Source organism: Parasteatoda tepidariorum, chromosome 7 (genome assembly GCF_982258835.1).
Source record: "Parasteatoda tepidariorum strain Cologne lab strain chromosome 7, Ptep-v5.0, whole genome shotgun sequence".
In the NCBI taxonomy this organism is placed as follows: domain Eukaryota; kingdom Metazoa; phylum Arthropoda; class Arachnida; order Araneae; family Theridiidae; genus Parasteatoda; species Parasteatoda tepidariorum.
Window position 1 is genome coordinate 89,116,903 of NC_141761.1, and position 25,027 is coordinate 89,141,929.

General features: G+C 29.5%; 1 protein-coding gene across 6 annotated transcripts in view; it reads right to left on the minus strand.

Moving 5' to 3' along the window:
• The window catches only part of LOC107453731 (5'-AMP-activated protein kinase subunit gamma-1), a 369,446-nt gene that overhangs the window by 43,873 nt on the left and 300,546 nt on the right, over positions 1-25,027 (minus strand). For all 6 annotated transcript variants that reach the window (XM_016070657.4, XM_087168247.1, XM_071183176.2 and 3 more), the window contains one exon: positions 1,460-1,569. In XM_016070657.4, the coding sequence (XP_015926143.2) occupies positions 1,460-1,569 (110 nt within the window). The remainder of the gene's footprint in view (positions 1-1,459; positions 1,570-25,027) is intronic.

Below are 25,027 nucleotides of genomic sequence, written 5' to 3' on the forward strand. Positions count from 1 at the left end.
TGCTACTGAAGAAAGAAAGATGAAATTTTGTCAAAGAACACTCTTTAGTTTAGCATTATTCGAAAATTACCTAGATGTTACCCGAAAGAAATGCAAAACTTCTGATTTTGATAGCTATTTGTTTATGATATAATAGTTATTATGGGAAAACTAATGGTTAAAAGGGCTAATGGTCTTAGCTAATGGTCAAAATAGTGACCATTAAATATTTTAAAAATGAACTTTTTTATTTTTGCTGATAAAACCTTTCTTTTTTATCAGCTGTATAATATATACACAAGAAACCTTGTGAGGAAGGTTCACAAAAAATATAAAGATAAACAAAATCATAAATCCTTGTGTAGGAATATACACACAAAGCATAAAACCTTTGTGAAAGAGGGTCCGCAAAAAAGAAAAAAAACCTTGTATGGATAGATTTATGAAAAACATAAACCCTTGCGTATGAAAGTACACAAAAAACAAACATTTGGTTCATAAAAATATTTAAATATGGTTAATTATTAATTATAGTTAAAATTTAAAATTACCCATGCTCTACAGTCTGTTTAAAATAACTTCAATTTGTAAAATCTTTGACCATAAATAAAGGCAGCATTAAATGATTTCAAAAAAAAATTAAACAGGGATATTTAAAAAAGTCAAGGGACCAGTTTCTATCTAAAGAAGTTAGAACCATTTGATTACGTTTTATAAAATAACACTTATTGCTACTTTATGAGTTATCTGTTATGAGTTTGTAAAAGTTATAACAATCCCTAGTATCATCTAAACTGATTATAAAAAAGGCGCAAAATGACAATATAATCTTGTTTTGATTTTAAAAGGCATCAAAATTGTTTTTCTTTTTTCTTTTTTAAATTTTCCTTTGAGAAAAAAGAGCATTGAAAAACACTAGTAAAGAACAGAGATTTAATATTTTATAATTTTTTTTCGATATTTTTTCAATAGTTATAACAAAAAATGAATATACTTAAATTTCGCATTGCTCTAAAGTCAAACAGATGTTACTTAAGGTTTTGTTATAAAAGATCATAAATATCTTTAGGCGTTGATTTTTCTTCTTCATACTTTCTTTCCTTTTACCTTTTTCTTTTCTTTCCTTTTACCTTTTTTTTTTTTAATATTTCAAATTTTTATAAAGCGTAAAATAAATTTGGGGCTTAAGAATTTTGGTACAAAGGATCAATATAGTATACACAAGATAGATATTTTAAAAAAAATATGATTAACTAGACGTTTGGCGTACGCAAAATGACTAAAAAATATGTTACAAATAACATTCGTGAAACAAAATAGCATGATAGCAAAATAGCACAAATTTTCAAATGTAAAAGAATAAGCAGAAAAAAGAGCCGTATTCATAAGAGAAAAGAAGAAATGATTCTTATTTGGAGAAGGAGGTGAAGCGCAGGAGCAAGTTATTGAGAAGAAGTTCAATAGAAGATAAATAACTTACCCCTCTGTGTACAAGGACTGTACTTTGATCGTCGTTAGATCTGCCGGCGTTATGGTTACCGGACGTCCGACGGCGGTCCGGATCAATGGAGTGCCGTCGCAGCAAGGCACCTATAAGAAATAAACAAATACACTATAAATATTTATGTTCATAATAAACAAGATAAGATCTCATCGACACTTTTAATTACAGTCGCGAAATTGGTGTTTTCTTGGATAAATTTTTATTGATTTCGGATGAGCAATATGGAGATGAGTTTTTGGATTTGTTTGGATCGGCAACTTTATTCAACCTGATTTTTTCATTTAAGATCAAGCATTTTATTTTTTATTTTATCCCCGTCGTTGAACAGCTAGCCAACTTAATTCAGGGTTTACGGCTACTAATGTTCATCTCCGTAGCCTTGTAATTTGGAACCCAATCCAGAAGACAAGGGAACTCCAGGATCAAGTACTTAGGAGAAATTTGCTTTCGTGGAGGACTTTTCGATGGAACTAACCAGCATGAAGAGGAAGATCACGAGAGCCTCCCCCATAGCCTGACGGCAAGGGGACTCTAACCCATGAACCGTCTACCACTGAGGATATTTTACTTCAGCACTGCCTTTGGTGCGAGCCGGGTGCGGTATTCGAATCGACCAGCTATCGCTGGGTTCGAACCCGAGTCAACTCATTAGAAGGCGAGCGCTTTATCCTTTGAACCACTACAGCTCAAGATCAAGTATTTAATGCAACACAAACAATTTATAATGTTATTGAGTATTCTGAAAAATGGGATCCATTGGATTGAGAGAAATTTCACCATTATTTTCGCACATAAAAGGGAATGTTACATTTGGAAGTTTTCTGTTATATTGGTATCGGATAGACCAAAAATTTTCAGTCAGCATCTTTTATTTCAGTTTCCAAATTTTCAGTTAGTAGCCAGTGGCCGGTAGACTAATAACTTAGCACCACTGTTTCTTAAAAACAATGAGCTGGTGATCAATTTCTTTTCAATTAATAGCCACTTTTTTCGCATGGAATAAATTATATTTAAAAAAAAATCGTATTAGAAATAATCTACGGCAGTAAGAAGTTAATTCAACAATAAATATAATACAGATATCTGACAAAATTTAGTCAAACATACTGACTTTAAAGAATTTTTTTGGAACACGTTTGGGGAGGCAAAATACATTTAATAAATACAGGGTGTTTATAAAGTCCCTGACCCATTTAGATGTTTAATAACTCATAAAATAATAAAGATAGATTAAAATTAATAACATAAATGGTTAGATAGACTCAAAAAGTTTCATGACCCTTGTCAATGAACTTCCACGTGTGCCCCTTTCGTCGCACGGAGAATATCAAATCGATAGTCAATTTCACGCCAGGTAGCGGCAAGCATGTCGGCATCCACAGAGGCTATTGCGGTTGTAATTCTGACTTTTAGGTAATCATTGTTCGATACGATCCTCCTGTAAACATTGTCCTTTATAAATCCCCAAAGAAAAAGTCCAGCGGCGTTATATCAGGTGATCTGGGTGGCCAAGGAATTGGACCTCCTCGCCCAATCCATCTTCCTGGAAAATGGTCATTCAAAGAACTACACCCCGCTCCGATGAGGTGGTGCACCATCTTGTTGCAAAAAGACATGTTGCTGAAGCTCTTCTAGTTGTGGAAATACGAAGTTTTCCAACATGTCTAAGTATACGACTAATGAGACCGTCTTTTCTGTAAAAAAGAAAGGCTCAATGACTAGGTCGTGCATTAGTCCACACCACACCTTAGAAGAATCCCTTTGTGTCTCACGGTATTGAAACTTTTTGAGTCTATCTAACCATTTATGTCATTAATTTTAATCTATCTTTATTATTTTATGAGTTATTAAACATCAAAATGGGTCCGGGACTTTATAAACACCCTGTACATATATAAAAAATTTGAAACATGTGAATTGTTAAAGAACTCTCCTTCGACACGAATTTTTACATCACAAATTGATCGATTCTGAAGGATCAAAATTTTGAATGGAGACATTGTTTTTATGAAAATTCTGTTTTTCAATGTCTTTCGGTATTGACGTACTTTAATCATTAAAAGATTGATGTACTTTATTGCATTGATGAATCATTAAAAGATTGATGTACTTTATTGTATTGATGCATGATGCACTTTGTATTGATGTATTTTACTCATTAAAAAGAAAAGAAAACGATGGTAAAAAGGGACCGGTTGCTTATTTAATTTAAGTCGCCGCTTTTTTGTTGACTCGCCATGTGGCGAGTGGTTGTTTTCAGCTCTAGTTTTGGAGCCATTCCGAACAACATTTTGTTAGCAACTAGCTGAATACCCGTTTTTCGTACGGGCAGGAGAAAGGTTCCATAAATCAGTATTAATCAACACTACGAAATTATGCACAATACTGTATACCGAAACAATTAAGCTGAAACAATCCCATTTTTCATTTTTTACAATTTGTTTCCTTTTCCCTGTGATCTTTACATCCGATTGCCAACGTTCAAACATTAAAATTAAATTCATTAAAATATCATTTAGAACTTTCAACCACTTAGATTTTCAGTTAGAATATCGACTGAACTAGAATTAGAAAAAGAGGGTTATAACTTTTTTCTCTGCTGCGAATTTAAAAAAAAAAGTGAATAACTTTCACCAGAAAAGTAGCCATAAAATATATAAATTCAGCAACACAATATCAATAAGAAAAATCATTTTGTTTCAGATTTCACAGTACTCTTAATATCATTTTTTTATTATAAAGTTCTAATATAGTCACAGATCTGATATAGCCACATGCTTAAAATAAATCTTCTTTCAACGATTATGCCAGACGGAGGAGTGTTGTCGATTTGTGTCTCTAAGTTGGATATTTAGGTATTTGCATGTAAAACGGATTATTCAAAGAAAATGATCAACAACTACTTAAGTCGTCTCAAGTTTGCGAAATTACTTCCATTAGCTGTGTTTCGAGAATAGATTATGTTAAAATGGCCAAATTCTGCGCAATTAAGATAATCCGTCTTTCAACTTAAAATTAAGATAGAATTGTATGTCTATGAATCTTTTCCATGGTGCGTAGCCAGATTTTTCAACAAAAAAATAAGCACCTTTTAGGTAATTTTTAAGCACTCAAAAATATAATTAATCTCTTTCCAAAAAAAAAAAAGAAAAAAAATCATAATTGGGATTTGTGCAAAATTATTTTTTTCCTATCGTTTGAAGTTCTTAATTTATAAACATAAAATCTATAAAATTCAAAAACATTTTCAAAAACTTTACATAATCCCAATAAAATAACTAGTTTCTGATAGATATTGCAGAGAAAATTGTGAAAAATCATGTATTTTATGTAATTTAAAACATAAGCACTTTTTACAAACCCCGAATAAAAAAAAGCACCTATAAGGGATTTTAAAAAGCGTAAATGAAAAAAGCACCTTTAAGCACTTTTTAAAAAAACGTTACGCACCCTGTTTTTTAATAGCGAACTCTAGTTAACAAAAAATATTTCAAAATATAAGTAAATTAACTCATCGTTACCAATTAATAACTTTCTTATTTCACCTTTTAAATTACGACACTGTGTTAAAATTGTTTATGTACTACGTCATAATTTTCAAGTAGCAAAATCAGAGTTATAGGGCATTGTTTAAAATATTGCATTAAAAAAATCTTAGAAAAATAACAGACGAGTTTGAGATCAGGTGATTAATCGCAATTTTTAACACTGTGATTCATATACAGAGCACAGAAAATGACACTAACATATATTTATTCGGTGAGTTTTTAAGTCTAGACACAGCTCGAAATGCCTGTTTACAAAAATGGACACACCTCAAAATGCGCCTCTTCAGTTTTCAACCCAAATTTAACAGTCAAATGAGAAATTAGGTGCTTATTTTAATCACTAATTTAAACACTAAACATAATCATTACGGAGCAAAATCCCGTACGCACATTTCTAAATCAGCTTTCATAAACGCATATTTTAAGCAGTGTCCACGTTCGTAAACACGCATTTTGAGTTGTGTCCATTTTCCTAAACACGCGCTTTCAGCAGTGTCCATTATAATAAACACGCATTTTGAACAGTGTCTTTTTTCGTAAATAAACATTTCGAGCAGTGTCTGTTTCTGTAAGCACGCATTTCGAGCTGTGTCCAGATTTAAAAACTCACCGATGAATTGTTTTTTATTGTTCAATTCTAATGAGTAGTTTTCTTCCGCAGAATCCATATCTGCAATGAAAAAATAAGGGTTTCTAATAAGAATTCAAAGCTGCCCCCTCAAGTTTGGTATGATTGAGATTTTTGTAAAATCTGAAGAACGTGTTTTTTTTTCTTTACGATGAATTATTTTTCCTCAGTTTTGGAACGGCCAACAAAATGCCCTAACACTTTTTAAGTTACTCGTATCTTAGTGTTAGTTCACTTGATGTTTCAATTTGCTGCCAAATTTTGTATTGGGTTACTCATCGACTGTTTGTTACCAAACGAGTTAGGGCAATTCCACCATTTCGGAAAGTCATATTTATTATCATATAACTCAGTTAAATCTATGCAATTTTAAACAGTTTTGTTACAATAACTCTTGGCGCACTTTACGTTTATGCCAATTTTCCTTAAAAAAATTACATTTGTTTAAAGAATTTTTAAAAATTAAAAACGGGGTATTACAGACACAACACAATTTGTTATGAATGTAACAGTCAGTTATTTCGATTTTTAAAAAAAATGTAAATTTTTGAAAATTAATCAAAATTGGAGAAAGTGTAAACGTCACCAAGAAAAAGAAATAGTTTTACAAATAGTATTAAAACTGCGTTATTTCTTTTCAACTGAGGTATGTTCCTGTGATGTTTGTAAATAGGACATTCGTAAATGGTGGAAACCACAATTTGAAATCTTCTTCCACTTTCAAAACAATTAACGACAGACACTTAGTACCTTCATCCACTAAGATCCACAAATTTTAAACACTTGGCAAAATCGTATAAAATCGATCTGCTTTCGCCGAGAAATCTCAGCTTTTTCAAAATGCCACTTCATTCACTAAGCTTTTAATAAATCCCCACATCATATTTTCCGTGAACTTTTTAATCTGAGAGCAGTTTAAAATGCGAGTTGACGAAAATGGACGCAGCTTAAAATGCGTATTTAAAGCAAATACAGCTCAAAATGCGTGTTTAAGAAAATTATTAAATCTCAAAAAACGTGTTTAAGGAAATAAAAACAGCTATTTAAGAAAAATGACTAAGCATTAAATTTTGTTTTTCAAACTTCATTCGATTTTTTTTTTTTTTTTTTTTTTTTTTTTTTAAAGGAAAAAACAAATGGATCCAAATAAATTCGTAACGCAATGTCCATTTGCCTAAATCACTTAGTACATTTCTTAAAAATTAGACTTTTTAGAATTTCTTTTTAAAAGTATACAGTTCTTTTTACAAGTTTGTCACGGGTTCTATGAATTAATAAAAATTATATTAAATTTACCTAGTTGTACGAATTTACATTTTTAAAAGTCGCTTTATCTTTTTGTTATCTAAAAGCAAAGAGATCGCCTGAAAAGTTACAACTGCAATTTACCCAGCCACCCAGACTCCTTCAGTCTGGGACTTAGCCCCGTAATGAATGTGCTTAGTGTTTAAAAATAGTAAGGAAAAGTAAGAATTTTTAATTTAGTTGCAAAATTTGGGTTTAATATTGAAAAGATGCAGTTCGACATGTGCCGTTTTTCTTAAACAGCTAACCAGAATAAAAAACACACCGGTCGATACATTTTATTTATCAGTATTAATTTGTATATCTATCTCAAACAATGTCTATACAATTGTATATCTATGTCAAACAATGTCTATACAATTGTATATCTATGTCAAACAATGTCTATGCAATTGTATATCTATGTCAAACAATGTCTACACAATTGTATATCTATGTCAAACAATGACTACACAATTGTATATCTATGTCAAACAATGTCTTTTACAAGTCAAAATATGTCTATAAAAATGTTAATGCCGCGTTTTGACTGATACACAAAAATCGAAAAACATCTCACAGAAGAGCTAGTGAAATATATGAACCTATTGAAGCAGAAACAAATTTAGAATTTAACTTCGAATTTAAAAAAAAAAAAAAAAAAAAAAAAAACAATTCTGAAGCTACTTACTCAATTTCAATTCGGCCCTAAAGTAATAATACCAGTCCGGAAACACTTTAAAATAAAAAGAAGAGAATATTTCCCGAATAGATCTTACTTCTGTTTGTTGGAAATATTGTCGAGGGGGAATAAAATTTGTTTAAATTGGCTACTGAATCTTTTTAGTGGATCCTTTTAGTCAATTTCCGCCTTAGTTTTAAAAGATTAAACTCAATAGGAGCTTTGCATCTTTTTCCTAAGAAAAAGGTAAATGAAATAGCGCTGTTTAAAATACTGCTTTGTGAAACAATTCAAATGCAGTCTAGTGCAAAAAAAGAAAGAAAAAAAAGAGAAATATTTGCACTTAATGTTATTTCGTTTCATAAAAATACATTGCACTCGGAAAGTAAAAATTATTCCAAAATAATAGAATATATTCACCTATAGCAGGGATCCGGGGCCAAAAAAGTTTCGATGCTCCACTCTCAAGTAATAAGCTAAGCTCCAATTCCGGTAATATTAATTTATATTTTAAGCGCTCTTTTGAATTTCTGATTTTCATTTGAAATTTTTACTATAAAAAGAAAAAAAAAATGACTATCATCAGCTCAGAAAGAAAATACAAAATAAATTTAAACTTAGGAAAAGAATTGAATCTAATAATACCTTTTGATCTTTAATCATTATAAATATATTTTAATGCTGAAAATAGTCTTTCTAATGCAACTTGTCTAAAGGCATTGTCCGTTACAATAACGCCTGAGGTTGCTTTCACGACGTTGGGGCACCGATGTGCCTTTTTATATATATATATATATTTTTTTTTGGCGCTCAAATTACAGGCAAAAATATATTTTTGCATTCCTTTAATTATAAAAAGCTAGTCTACTGGTTACTAAAATATCTGTTTGTAAAAATTGGTAAAAAGATAGCTCGGAATTATATTTATACCAAAATATAAAATCCCCCCCCCCCAAAAAAAAACTTTTTTCCTTCATATTCAAAAATTTATCAATAATTGGAGTTCACCTTCTTCGAGTAACCCTGAGTTAGCTAAGTAATCTTTCTTTTTTTTTTTTCATGGAAATTTTCTTCTTGTCTAGCTTAGTTTAGAACACCGTTTGATTTAGAGCAAAACTTCATGTTTGGTACAGCATATATGCTTTCACTTTTACTATTTGATTCATTAAATCTTCAAATAATAATAAAACCTAAATTGATAAACTTAGGTTTTTAATAATTAATTTCATATTTTTAATTTAATAATTTTTTTCATCAATGAATGTGATCATATAGATTGTTATACTTAAAATAAATTACTCCCGTAACAGCTAGCTATCGCCCAAAGTGTTCACGGAAGTAAAGGATCAACGTTTTCGTGATCAACAGCATAGAGGAATTGCGCATCAGACACTTTTACTTTTCCGACTAACAGACTAAGTTTTCTGGGCTTCAAGCCACCATGGGAGATAAAATCTCAGTCGTTCGCAATTACAGTTCAATGTCTTAGCTACCGTGGCTGCATACTTATAGTACCGAAATCAAATTGCGTGTTTTAGTGCATTTTCCCTGAGAGAATTGAAAAAAGATATAAAGTTAACTTTATACCACTAAAATAAGGCACAGCTACAATTTAATTGAAGGGCTCGGAGTAATATAATGATAAGTCACATCGTCTAACTGTTGAGAAAAGCGCGTTTGATCAGGGTGCGTAGCCAAATTATTCAACAAAAATAAGCACCTTTTAAGAAATTAAAAAATATTTTTAAGCACTTTAAAAAAATATAATTCGGCAGGGTTGAAAAGTTTTTTGACAATTGACGGTTTTATCTTGTTTTAACCATCATGTCCAAAAAAAAAAAATTGGCATTGTTTTTCACAATTGTCAAAAATCATAACATTTTGAATCACGTAAAACGAATGGCGTTTTCATACGCTACGGATTGAGAATACGCCGAAATAGATTGGGGTTTCATTAATTGTGAGAACGTGAGTAGAACAATGTGAACGGAGACTTTTTGCATAATTCGAAGTGAAAATCAACATGGTTAAAGAAAAATCTCATTTTGAAATAGGGAAAATTAAGCACTTTTTAAAAACACTCCATGAAAAAAGCACTTTTAAGGGCTTTTAAAAAACGAAAACCGAAAATAAGCACTTTTTAAATGATTAAAGAACACAATGATTTTCATGCAGGATATAAGATATTTCTGTTACACGTGCCGTTAATTAGTACTAAGACCCAAAACTTTTAAAGTATCGAGAAATAGGGCTAAGGAATATTTGAATTCAATTAATAATAAAAAAAAAACTTTATTAATAAAGCTAAACCTTTAATTGGTTTTAAAAAAAATAAGAAACGTCCACAGTTTTATTCCGAATTTTTCTGAAAAATGATAAATTTCAGGATTTGATAATCGATATTGAAGTAAAACAGAACAGCGAGAAACTCACCTGTTCTTCCGGTAAAAGAAAACTTCCTTGTTCTCCAAATCCCCTGTTTCTTGGGGGTGACCATCCCGATGATAGAACAGACCAAGATGCGAAAGAGGAGTTCCCGAATCACAAAAAGATCAGTCATGTGACAGTGCGCGCCGGATTGTTCACTTACGGGCATGTGCGCGCACTGACGAATCGTTTTTACAGGAAAGTTTAACCTTGGGGCCGAATTTATGAAAAAGGGAATTTATGGAATGGTCACTTTAAAATAAATCAGTGCGAAGAGAAAGATGAAACTGTTCTCATCAATTATTGAGCGAAACCCGTGTGATATTTCATTTGAGATTGTTTAAAACAATACATCAGATATTCTGTTATTGTATTTCAGAAGCAGCAGCTGTCAACAACACAGAGAAACGATATTTAAAAAAATTTAAAAAATATTTTAATTTGTTCCGATTTCAATGATAATTTCTTAAAAGCGCATTAGAAGAAATCTTGATATGATTAGATGTCAATGATACATTCGATTAAGAATGAAATCATAAGCACATTTGTAGAAATATCGATATGGTTAGATATCAATAGTTCAATTATAAATGGAACTATAAACGCATTTGTAGACATTTTGATGTTCAGATGTCGATATACTCAATTATAAATTAAACTATAAACGCATTTGTAGTCATTTTGATTTGTTTAGATGTCATGATTTATTCGATTATAAATGAAACTATAAGCGCATATGTAGATTTTTTAATTCGTTCAAGATTCTATTATAAATGAAACTACAAGTGTGATGGTAGACATTGGTTTATTGTTGTCCTAATTTGACTCTCTCGGTTACCAGGTTTTTTCCAGTTTTTTTCCTCACCTTTATTTTCCACTTTTTTTCAGTTTACGTTTTCTATTTGTTACACGCCAGGCGAGTCTTGAGAATAATAAACTATTTTTTAGCAATGTAAACATACCGTTATAATTTATGAAGTAAAAAAAAGTTTTCTTATTATCACGCATCTCTTCCCGTTTCAAATTCTTTGAATTATTCATTAAAAGTGTGAATAATTATCACTCTTTTTTTTTTCAAACTCTTCATAGTATTATTTTTCAGTGGCGCAGTAAAAATAACACTTTAATCAATAAAAATAAATAAATAAAGCGCATTTAATATTGCAAAGAAAACCGACGATACTCTCGCGTTTTATGTTAATTAAACGCACGCAATAAACAATTTTTAATTTGATGCTCGCAAGATTACCACGCAACCTTTCCACTACGAGCAATCATCGAAGCATGCTCATCAACGCCACAGGATTATATTCCGAGGAAAATTAATCCGGAAAACTTCAGGAGATTGTTTGGGTAATAAAGTCGGTGATTTAGTTACTGGGTAATCCAATTTTTAAGATACGGTGTATGATGCCAAGGAGAAAGATTGCATTCGTCATTCGTCTCTGTTGCCATGACAACAGATGATATCTCCATAAGGGTATAATTTTTTTTGTTTGATGCTGATGTAACGAAAACATTGCTTAGAGCAATGGTTCCCAAAAGGGATTCTGCAAACTCTAGGGTTCTGTGAAAGTGTCACAAGGGTTCCGAGACTTGGGACTTTTTTTTTTTTTTTACCAGTTATGATTTTCTAAATGTGTAATTAAATTTATATCCAATTAATTATCCATCATTTATTGAATATTTCCGCAAATTTAAGGAAATTATCTTAATTGAAATGCTTGTACAGAAAGAAAAGTTACGTCAGGAACAATACTTTTTTTCAATAACAGACAATGAAGAATAATGAAAAATATATGAATTATTGCATTAATATTAGCATCGCATAAAAATAACAAACTTCAAATTATGTTTCTCTGATAGCCATTCTCAACTCTATATGTGTTCATTTTTATTTTAACAGAAACCATATTTCAGTTTCTATCATATTAAAAACTAGACAAGATAGAACCAGACCTGTGAATTCAGCTGCCTGACATAAAATCCAATTTTATGACTATTGATAAAACGATATGATGCGAAAATTTTATTCTTCTTTCTTATTCTCTCTCAAAATAATTAATAAAATTTCAAAATGAAATATTTTTAAAATGATTAACAGTTTTTCTTTGATTTTTATGTTCACATAGTAAATGATATTTATTTATTAATTCTCGAGCGTTCCACTAAAAGAAGGTTGATCATTTAGGGTTCCATAGTTGAAAGAAATTGGGACCCGCTGGCTTAGAGCAATGGTTCCCAAAGGGTGTTCCGAAAACCCAAGGGCTCCCTTGAAAGGTAGCAGAGGTTTGGTGGGTTTTTAACTAGTAATGAATTTTGAATCCTACAACTTGAATACTTGTATCAAATCAATAATCCAATATAAATATTAAAAAAATATAGCAAAATTAAAAAAGATACACACGTGAGCTTTCCAATACGAATAAATTACGAAAAGGAAATGCATTTACAAATAATGCATAAGTATTTATCATCACATATTTAAACTTAATTTTGTCTATGGAAATTGTCTAATTTTCGATTGGCGATAAATTCCCTTAGGCAATAATATTGCAAAAAATTTTGATAAAATTTTGAAAAAAAAAAATCCATTAAATTTGTATATATTATTCAGTACGTATTTAAAATCCGTTTTATTATTCAGCACAGAACTCCAGTTAAAATTTGAGTACTCTAGCTCAGTGGTTCAAAATTAGTGTTCCGCGGAACCCTAGTGCTCCATGGAAAGATAATTTTTTTTAAACAAATAAGTAATGATTTTTGAAGCCTGTAATTATATATCTAAACATAAGATTGTAATTTAAGTGATATTTTGGTTATTTTTAAAAAATTATTTAAGTAAAATATCAGTAAACAAAGAAGTAGCAAATTTGTAATAGAATTGCAGTAGAATAAAAAGTAAAATTGCATAGGTATTTCTCTTCGAACTTTTTCACTCAAAAGAAAATTATTAAACTCAAGAAATTATGTCTCTCTGAAAATTATTCTCATCATTTATAAGAGTTATTTTCCGAAAACTATAAATCATGTAATTTTATTCATTTTCAGCACCAAAAACAATTTTAGAACGAACTAGACAGTCCAGGTTTGCGAATTAAACTCTTTGACATAAAACATATTATTTTAAGACTTTTATTAATATGACAATTATTAAAAAAATGTCCTTCTTCGCAATAAATATTATCAAAATAATTGGTAGTCCTTCTTTGCTTAGTATGTTTACAGCTGCTAATAAATTTTATTTATATGTTTGGGGTTCCGCCAAAAGATGTTCAGGGTTCCGTACCCGTAAAAAATTGGGAACTGCTCATCGGAAAGTTTTAAAAATTTTGATTACATATAATTTAAAGAATGAAAAAAAAGGAAAAAAAAAGAAACGAATAAAACAGGTTTGTAGGTCGTAGAACTCTTTAAAAAATTTGTTTTATATTTGTTTAACTTTGAACCAATTCAGTGCATAATTTCACCAATTATAATATTTTCCCGAGTTTTTATATCAAAAAACATACCTAATTTTAACTATAAAGTATTGCGATTCGATATCGGAATCGTCATTCTTTTGCAACAAGTAGCAACATGTAAACAATTTAACGAAAATATCAAAATTTTTCATGTAAAAATAATTTTAATCCTTATTCATAACTTGTATTTTTAAAGCGAGAAAGTTGGCATCTATTTCCTAAATTGGCGCTTAGCCCAAAATCTCTTTATCGCCAACACCGGAACGAAATGTTGAGTAAATAGTTGATGAGCGATAAACGAAGTGTAGAAAAAGATGGGTTTCTATTTAAAGAGATCACTAAAACTTCGACGTCTCACGCACAGTCTAATACGCTAGAAGAGAAAAAGTAGACTATTTTAGAAATTCGTCAACATGGTAGGTGAAAAAATTTCATACAAATGCAATAGCTTTACAGTATTGGCTCAGTTTAAAATGTCTTGAGAGTTATTAAAACTTATATTTTGCCTAATGTAAGTGCCAAATACTTAAGGGACGAATCTTGGGATGTATAGGTTATTGCCTTTATTGTATATGTAGGGTTAATAAATTATAACGAAAGAAAAACAACACTAGGTCAATTTCTAGGAACATGACGCGAAATTAAAAAATTCTGGGAACATTTTGGATCTAGGAAAAAAATTACAAATAATGAATTTGGGCTATATTTTAATTAAATTTTCAAATGAGCTAAATAAATTTAATTTTGGAATTAATGCACTTTTTCATTGATCCAATCAAACAAAAACTCAAATACATTCAATTGTGATTAACTAAATTTGATGATAAGTAATAATTTAAATTATTCCTAAAATATCCATTTGAGTAATATTCTTGTTTACATACTGTTTATTAATATTTGTATAGATAATCTTCATAAGATCAAGTTTCTTCTTTCGACCTTTAACCCTTTGACGCAGGTAGAACATTGGTGGACCTTTTATATATTTATTTTCTAACGCTCTAATTACTAGCAAAAACATATTTTGTTATTTTTTAATTATAAAAAATAGTCAAATAGTTGCTAATAAAAGTCTATTAGAAAATCGGAGCTATATTTGTACTAAAATATAAAAATAAAAAAAAAAGTAGTTATACATTGTTTTTCCATTCATATTCAAAAATGTATCAATAATTGGTTTTGTAAGTTAAAGAAATTTCAATAGTGAAGAACTGCTTCTCTTAGATAACTCCAAATGAGTGCAAATTTGAAAAATTATTATTTAGAAGATTTCACTTTTAACTCAGAAAAAAAGACACCGGTGTTTCATGCTAAATTTAATAATCATAAACTATTAAAATGCTAATTGTAATATTTTTCACTTATTTTGACACAAATTAATACAAAAATAATGAAAATAATGTGAAAAATATATTTAATAAAAGTTCTTCGTCAATTTTGATTACAACAACAGTCTGTGCTATTTTTAACGTTTTTTCGGATGATTTACAATTTAAATATTTTTAATATGTTAATTTTTTCAAATATTTGTAAAAATGCTTTACAGTTTGTTTAGCTCATTACAATTAAACTTTAATTTTTCTGTTAATGACATCACGGTAAATCAGTGTTTCCCTAAGTGTGGTACGCGTACCCCCAGGAGTACGGGAACAGTTTAGCAGGGGTACGCGTTCTTATGCGAAATATCCTGCAACAAACGAAAATTTCAATAAAATGTATTTAAAAACAAAGCTAGCCATGAAAATTTACGATTACGTATTTTTCTATTGGCTATTTTTTGCAGAGTTGACAGTTAATAATTTGTGGTGTCAGCAGCCAGTTGTGATTTTTAACTTTAGTGTAATTTTTTATAGTAAAAAATACATTCATTTTTTTATCAGTGGTACACAGCGTTACGAAATACTTAGAAAGGGTACACAAAAGTCATAAGTTAGGGAAACACTGCGGTAAATGAATATTTTTCAGTAGAATGTAATTGGGTACTTGCACTTCAAGAAGACCTCCCATACCCACACATGTGACCTATGACGTCAGCGCCAGCTAATCTTTGTCAGCAAAATGGTGTATTAAAGTTGAATTAAGTTTCTCCACATTAGCTAAAATGTTAATTAACGATAAGTTAATTAAATACGGAGTCGTATCGCACATCGTATTAGTTGAAATATAATTTTTTTCACATCTTCTTCTTTTACAAAACTTAGATTTATTACTTGTTTATGTATTTTATTGTAACCGTGATATATTTTTGTTTTGTGTACCTGGCAACTTCTCTGCATAATTAGTTTGTTTATGTTCCATATGGCTTCGTGTCTGTCTTTGTGTCAAGTCTCTGTGTAAATATATAGTGAAATAATTGAAATCTTCGAGAAAGAATCTTTGCGAGAGAATCTAGAATGTGTCACTTAAGATAATTGACACTTGACGGGCTTGGCTGACTTGAAATAGAATGGAAAGAACAGTTGCTAACCTAAACAAATGCCACGTTTCAACAACCAATCAGGATCGAGATACCCACACTACGTCACTTCCAGGTATCCCATTAAACTTTAATTTTTCTGTTAATGACATCACTAAATGAATATTTTTCGGTAGATTGTTGTCGTTGTTGTTCATTTACGTCGCACTAGAGCTCCACAATGGGCTATTGGCGACGGTCTGGGAAACATCCCTGATGATGATCCGAAGACATGCCATCACAATTTTGATCCTCTGCAGAGGTGATGGCACCCCCGCTTCGGTAGCCCGACGACCTGCGCGCGAAGTCGAGCACTTTACGGTAGAACAGTTAAACGAGGACCAATACCGCACACCCTCGGTCCCTACGCAGACTGATCCAAGTGGTCACCCACCCGCACACTGACCGCAGCCAGTGATGCTTGACTTCGGTGATCTGCTGGAAACCGTGTCTTAACGATCAGTCCACTGCGGGACTATTTTTCAGTAGAATGTAATTTATAAACAAAATGTCAGTTTCGGTTTAGAATTTTCTCAACCAGAAAAACAATTTAAAATTCGATTTCGTAAACCGAACTTACTTTATAACTTATCTTTAACTTAGGAAGACTAAATAATGTTCGCAAACATGGAATGTTTAACCGTCAGAAATTCTAATTTGTTCCCCACCGTAATGCATCAGAAATCCAATATGACATTCCAGAAATAAACCAGGAGCAGACAGAAAATTCAAGAAAAGTGGGGGAGACCATGACAACCAGGAAGAATAATTGGAAATAAATTGGACTCTTCGGAATTTAACAATCACAATAACCGTTGCCTTGAATAAAATGCTCTTCTATAACAACCAACAGAATTAAAATTTATAGCTATTATTATCTGCAGGTGGACAATTATAGTAAAAAAAAAGCTATTTGAGATTCTGAAATTTATGATTGAGTCTAAAGAAAAGACTATCGAATAACCCTTTGACGCAGAACTTGTATGAAACTTATTTTTCATTATTTTATTTATAACTTTATTAAAGCAAATTATTTATTTATTAATTCATAATTTATTATGATTTATTATATACTACAAATTTTATGAAACATATTTATCGAAACAAGTGAAAAATACTATACTTGGCTTTTCAAGACTTTTGCTTTTCGTGTCTTTTTCAGCGTTAAAAAAAATCTTCCAACAAATATAACTCCGATAATTTAAGAGATTTTTTTAGTAACTATTAAGAACGTTTGTTATAACTAACTAAAACATACCAAAATATATTTTTTCTTGGAATTAGAACGTCAGAAAAAATATTTAAAAAGGGACACCTGTGTCCAATCTGTTTCAAAGGGATAAAAACGTTATAATTAACGTTATAAAAAGTTATAATTTTCAAATAAGGGACAAAAAGGGTAATGTATAATTAAGGGCAATTTATTGGTAATTTTTTAAATTGAACATAGCAATTCATAATTATTAGATATTTTTTTCAATTCTATTTTTTACAGCCAAAAATGTTTCAGTTTTCAAGATAAATTCACGAATATATTTTGAAGCGAGTTATATTTCTTAGGAAGTAAGAGAGTTTTTCAATTTTCGGCAGGTGAACTCAATGGAACAGTTCTACAAAATCTGATAAATTTTTAGTTTGAGTTGTATGTTTATTTTGCTCATGTAAAGTTGAATGAGATTAAATTAAAATCAATACTTTCTAATAATTAAATGAGATCTAGTAGTTACGAAATTATTAAAGTTTTATGCGTAAATATATCTAAGTCAAAAACTTACTCTTTATATACACAATCCTTTTAATTTCTAAATTATTAAAAATACCGAATCATTTTGAACTCAAATTTTTTCTAAGTTCAAAGTTCGTCAAAAAAATTTTTTTTATAAATGCTTAAAATTTGGTACCTAGGTTCAATAGAATACATTTCAATGAATAAAATGAAATAAAAAGTATTCATAAGTATGCAATAGTTACTAAATAAATAAGGAAATTACGTTAATATAATTCACCGCAGGTTTATAGGAAAGTTGTAACTCCTTTTCTATCTAATGGGGAACCTTAAAAAATGCAATAAGATACAACCATATAAGAAATTCCACAAATTTGAATATTATGGTTAAACAAAATCCTAAATTTCAAGCATTACGTGTTAAGCCTCTGCCACAGTAAAGCATCCATTTCTTATACAATTGATTTTCATCGACAAATATCAATAAAAACATCATAAGAAACATCCTTAACCATGTTAAAAATTGCACCAAATATGAATATTATGGTTAAATAAGTTCCTAAATTTCCAGCAATACATTTTAAGCCTCTGGCCCAGTAAAGCATCCCTTTCGTATCATTGATTTTCATCAACAAATATCAATAAAAACATAAGAAACATCATTAACCATGTTAAAAATTGCACCAAATATGAATATTATGGTTAAATAAGTTCCTACATTTCAAGCAATACATGTTAAGCCCCTGGCCCAGTAAAGCATCCCTTTCGTATCATTGATTTTCATCAACAAATATCAATGAAAACATAAGAAACATAATTAACCATGTTAAAAATTGCACCAAATATGAATATTATGGTTAAATAAGTTCCTACATTTCAAGCAATACATGTTAAGCCCCTGGCCCAGTAAAGCATCCCTTTCGTATCATTGATTTTCATCAACAAATATCAATGAAAACATAAGAAACATAATTAACCATGTTAAAAATTGCACCAAATATGAATATTATGGTTAAATAAGTTCCTACATTTCAAGCAATACATGTTAAGCCCCTGGCCCAGTAAAGCATCCCTTTCGTATCATTGATTTTCATCAACAAATATCAATAAAAACATAAGAAACATCATTAACCATGTTAAAAATTGCACTATGAATAATAGGCTTAAACAATTTCCTAAATTTCCAGCATTACCTGTTAAGCCTCTGGGCACAATAAAGCGTCCCTTTCGTACCATTGATTATCATCAACAAATATCAATTATATAAACACCATTAATATTATTGAAAAATTAACATCCTTACCAGATGCAGATCGGGATGATTTTATGCTCTTTAAATTAATTAATCCAAGTACAGAGTGAAGATACTTGTTCTTTGGGTAAAAAAACTTCTGCAACCAACGAACGCGGCGAGAACGGTTGAAAATTTTCATAATGTAATGGAAACGAAAGGGACAATTTTTAAAAACGGGTGATTCACGCCAAAATGCAATGCCCTATCACGAGACTGAAAGCAAAAAGAACCTCCATCGCGATAGATGCTCCATCAGGAATATTGAAGACCTTTTAAGATTACGATAAGATAGATATAGGGATAGATTCGCTTTCTCTAATACGTAACGTAATGTAAACATCTTATAAGTTCTCACTAACTTTGTTAAGTTTTATCTTTGGATTTCGGCGGGCGACTTTAGATGTTTGACATTTGGCAGAGTTGTTAAATATGCAATAGATAAATATCATACAAGGGCAAACATTTATTTTATCAAACAAAACATGTTTTGCTGAAAATGGTCATTAAGTATGATGGCTATTACCGGACAGCGTTTGGCACAATTTTATCAATTAAAATTATATTTTAACTTTCATATTATTTGTACATATGTATTCCTTCAGAAAAGCGATTATGTAAAAATATAATTGAATTTACCATCGACGGTTGAAATATTTAATTATATTCATATACAATAAAAATTATAAAAAAGTATGAAATTCGATTAACGTAACCTTTTTGACAGTTTTATGGGATATGAATAAAAGAAAAAGTAGTCTTTTTAACAGTTTTAGTGATATGAATATATGAAATTCAACTTAAGTAACCGTTTGGACAGTTGAGGGCATATGAATCCCCTATCATTAGTATTAACTGCAAAAAATTATCAATTATCATTTTTACCTAATAATTGGAAATGACTAAAAGGTTAATTTTTAATTATAAGAATTTTTTAAAATATTTTATAGTTTTCATGAGTTTACTTTCTTCTAAAAGCACATCCAAGTAAAAATAATATTTTCTACCATTTTTTTTAAAGCTCTGGTCACAAAAAGATAACAATCGGATTTTAAGTTTTTGGAAAGTTATTTATTAAATCTCAATTATTATTGAATCTCAAGGATTGTTGGATGATGTCAAATATTATAATGCCAGCAGGTAGTTAGCCTGTATCTTTTTGATCAACAAATAGCATATATCTTGTATCAACAATAATTATATTTTCAACCAATAGATTTGGCTACGTAACATCCAATATAAATCAAAGGCGATCCAGTTTCGAATCTCGGCGATAGCTAGCCGATTCGTATACTGTTCTCGGCTCGAAACGTCTACAGTTCTGACGAAAATGGGTTATCTCAGAGAATCATGGGCTATTGATTTATATGTTACCAGGAAGCCCATGGGAGATTTTCGTATTTTCCCTTTCCATGTAGCATGTTTATGCCTATTTCATGTCATGTAGCATGTTTTTCCATGTTAGTGCCTTAAAAGAGTCCTATTTCATATCAAGTTCATCCCGTTGCACGATTCATAAGTTCCCTTGTCTTCTGGGTTGGGTTCAAAATTACGGAGTTACAGGGTTGAACATTTATAAAGCCGTAAATCTGATATGGAAAGTTGATGACATGAAAATTCTAATGTAGGAAATGTCCAATGATATGTTTTATGAAAAGGTAGAGGGTTGGTAGAGGTCAAGGTGATGTTACTTTAATTTTTACTTGTTTGGTCATACTTTTACAACTTATATAATGCAAAAATAAAATATTTATTGAATAATTTTAAATCTCATTTACACAAAGAGAATTTCACGACATTTTTTCATTAAATATATAGTACTTAGTTTAAAGTTTTAAATAATGCAATCATACAATTTTAATCGTGTTTCTAAACATAGTTTATTTATTTATTTATTTATTTTTTTTGTATTAAAATACGAAATTTAAACCGGTTATAAAATTTGAGCAGGGAATAATTTATAATTAAGCAATTTGACTAAAAATAAAAGTCATTTTTTTCACGTTTATAAATAAGATTATTTGTTTAAAAAATAATAATTCAAAAATAAATCGAAATTAATTTTTAAAAAAATGTCTCTTACATTAATTAAATTTAATAAAATATATTACTAAATTAATAATTAAAAATTATTAAATAAATTAGTTATTAAAAATTTTTATAATTTAATGTTAAAATAAAAGCATTTTTATTTGAATTTAATTTAAATAAAAAAAACTAGAAAAATGGTTTAAACGAGACAAACTGAAAAAAAAAAACTAAACTAAAAAATACTAACTTTATTAAGTAGGATGGCATGGAATAAACAATTTTATTAATATTTCATGCTTATTCTTTATTGACACGAAATACATTGTTTTTAGAATCCAAGTCTATCCATTGTTTCTAGAATCAAAGCAAATGTTCATATCAATATTCCAAAATCGTGTATTCCATATAGAGGAGATAGTTTCCATTCTATTGTTAATATGATACTTATTAGACTGTCGGACGATAGTATATACATATTTCGAAGACTAAGTTGGAAATATCGTTGCGCAAATTAATTTAATGCGCAGTTGAATTTTCTTTTTTACATTTTTAGAGCTTTTATTTAACAATTAAATTAACATGTTTGGGAAATAGTAAATAACTTAACAAGAAAATTTGTAACCCATAAGCGGGAATTTCCTAAAAATCGATTTAATCAGATCTAAAAGATTAAATATCAGTGTTATTTATCTCAAATTGGATATCAGAATCTATAATAAATCAAATTTAAAATCAAAATACAATATATTTTTATCATCTTAAATACAAATATTTCTGAACATATAAAAGATATATCAAATAGAATATTGCAGGCTTCGTAATGGGCAAAAGAAAAAAAAATCATAGTATTTTTGAAAACACATTTTCTGATGCAGCATACATATACTAAAACCTCTTTTGAACAAGGTAAACTAAAAGAGGATGATTTGTTTTACTTGTGAGCAATAAAATCAAATTTTATCGCTAAAGAATAATAAAGTATAGAACAGAATGATTGCATTCTTTTTTTTTAGAATGATTGAATTCCAAAAAAAAGTCTAAAGATTGATAAAAACAAGACGAATGCCTGAACCTTGTATTTAATTAGTAGACGATACCTAAATTTGAACTATCGAATTTTGTGATTTCTACTAGCGTAATTAATTAAAATAAAACGATGCTGAATCAAAAATCGAAAATGTTCGATCCTTCAAATCTATTTTTAAAAATCCACAATTGCATTTCAAAAAAATGAATGTTCAGAACATACACAAAAATCAGGAATATCATGACAAAAAGCTAAAAATCAGAACAAATAAGGACAGAATATTTTTAATTAGGAAAAATTAGGACAATTGCGAACCCTGAATATTGTTAGATACACAAAAAGGTTTTTTTTATTATTCTAATTTTTGAAATAAAAGTGCTGAAAAATACATGCAAAAGTAATTTAAGTGTACACATAAGTTGAATTCCTGAGTGTAATTTAAAATTAAAAGTACCATTATTACTTTTTTCTGTGTGAAATAAATACAATTTATTTGTTGGGTTAAATGGAAAGATCTTTGCTTGATGTCCATGTCTTTGCTTTGTACATAGTTCAGATAAATGATACCACATTTAAAAAACTTTGGTACTAATGTCAGTAAAAACTTGTTTCCATAAAGTTAACGAGTTTAAATTTTTTCCCAGAAGTGTTAAAATAATCAAATTCATAATGCTAATTTAACTTTAATAAAAAATGATACAGAGATTTTTTTTTTATCAAATTCATTGTCTCCATCGAGTTTAAACGAGAGTTAACTAGAAAATAATGCCACCTTAAGATATTTTTTAAATGATTAATTTCGAAAACTTATTAAATATTAGCTTGTAACAATGGCATTTGAGTTACATGAATAAGATGAAAGAGTGAACGAGTTTAAATTTTTCTCAGATGTGTAAAGATAATCAAATTTATATTGCTATTGTTAATTCAACAGATGAAAAATAATATTAAGAATTTCTTTTTTATCAAATTCATTATCTTATTTAACTTTAAACTAGATTTAACTAGAAAGTAATGTCACCTTTAGAGATTTTTCAAATGATTAATTTCAAAAACTTTATAAATATTTGCTTGTAACTATGACATTTGAGTCTCGTGAATAAAATAAAAACACTCGGAGATAAATATAATCATTAACAGATAACAGTTAAGTTTTAAATAAAGAACAAATTTGAATACTTAGAATTTACGATGTCAAAAATCCGCATTAGGTCCATCTAGGCATCAGAATTCTAAAATCGCGATATATCTTTAAAAAATATCAATATTTAACGATATGTCATTAATTTTTTCAATTTATTAATTTACAATATATTTACGTTTCAATAATTTTGTAACTGAATTAAAATTTATTAACACCATCTACAATATCGCTTGCAATAATTACGTTTCTCAATAATACTCATAATATTCTCGCATGTAAAGATTATATTTTAGAGATAATTATCACGATATTATCGCATTCAGTATATATCGTTATTACTAATATTTGCGACATTTAGGAATTTGATATTTATTGTTGTCAATAATGACTACAGTAGTATTATCGTTGATAATAATGGCATATTCGATATTTATACCGTAAACCATGGCATACACGATATATCTCAAGAATAATTATTAACATTCAATATTATGTATTATTTGAATGACTATGAATACAACTAACATGAATGTTTGGAAAGCATTTTACGCTTCCAAAATACGCGTTATTAATTTTTTGTACAGGAGCTTGCAAAATAATACAATATCAATGAAATCTGCATGTAAACTTAAAAATTTCATTTCAGATTTTCAATTATTGCGAATATACAATTATTTTACTATTAGTAATAATTAGAATATTTAAATTATTATCTAAGCTTAGAGAAGTTCTAATTATTACTACAGTTACAATTTAAGTCACGGTGGCTCAAGGAATTGAGTGTTTGCCTCTCAATGAGGAGACCCAGGTTTGAACCCCCGGATTCTGCTCACGGATCACACAGTGCTGATGTAAAATAGGGGTGTCAGAATCCCCTTTGCCGTTGGGCTAACTGAAGAAGGTTTACGTGGTTTTCTTCTCCATGTAACGCAAATGTGGGTTAGTTCCATCAAGAAGTTCTCCATGAAGGCTAGTTTGCCCTAATGCTTGATCCAGGAGTTCCTTTGTCTTCAGGATTGGGTTCAAAATTACAAGGCAACAATGTTGAACAATGATAGTCGTAAACTCAGAATTGGACCAACTGTTCAACACCCGTAATAAAATATAGTTACAAGTTAATTAGAAGTTAAATGAGAAGTAAATGAACGTATTGTTCATCTATTTCTATCATCTTTATTGTGCTTCTGCACAGATAACGTAACGTAAGTTCCAAGTACGTAACGTTTTAAAACAATAACATAACGTTTTAACGTAAGTTCCAAGAGACATTTTATTGAATTCAAGTAAATAAGATTTAAAGTTAATTCGTTGACTTGCTTTAATTTTTCTGAAGCAGACTTCCAATTAGCGAAATGAATAAAGCCCCAGAACTCAGTTAAACATTTCTCCGTTTTGCTTTTGAACTCATGGCATTTTTAAAAAAAAGATGCCAAAAAAAGATGTTTTTCTAAAGTTACTCATCAACTGTATAGTGTCAAATGTACTTGAAACCTTCTCCCACAGAGTAAACATTTAAAAAGATCGTCCTCAGGGTAGACTATTTGACCGGAAGCAACCAATTTCTTCCAGGTCAGAAGAAAAATCCGATAGAAATAGGACAAAATGAAAAAAGCTGATCGAAATAGAACTAAAAAATGCTTGAACAAAATAAATATAATATAGAACTAAAAAGAAAAAAAAAACTAATTGTTTATTACTTACTTTAGTCTTATAAAGTATTTAAAAATCAATATATCAAAACACAATTCGAATATTCGTATTTAACAGCATTTGATTATTGCTAACTGTAATTGCGAATTAAATATATGATTTATAGTAGTGAATATATTTAGTTTAT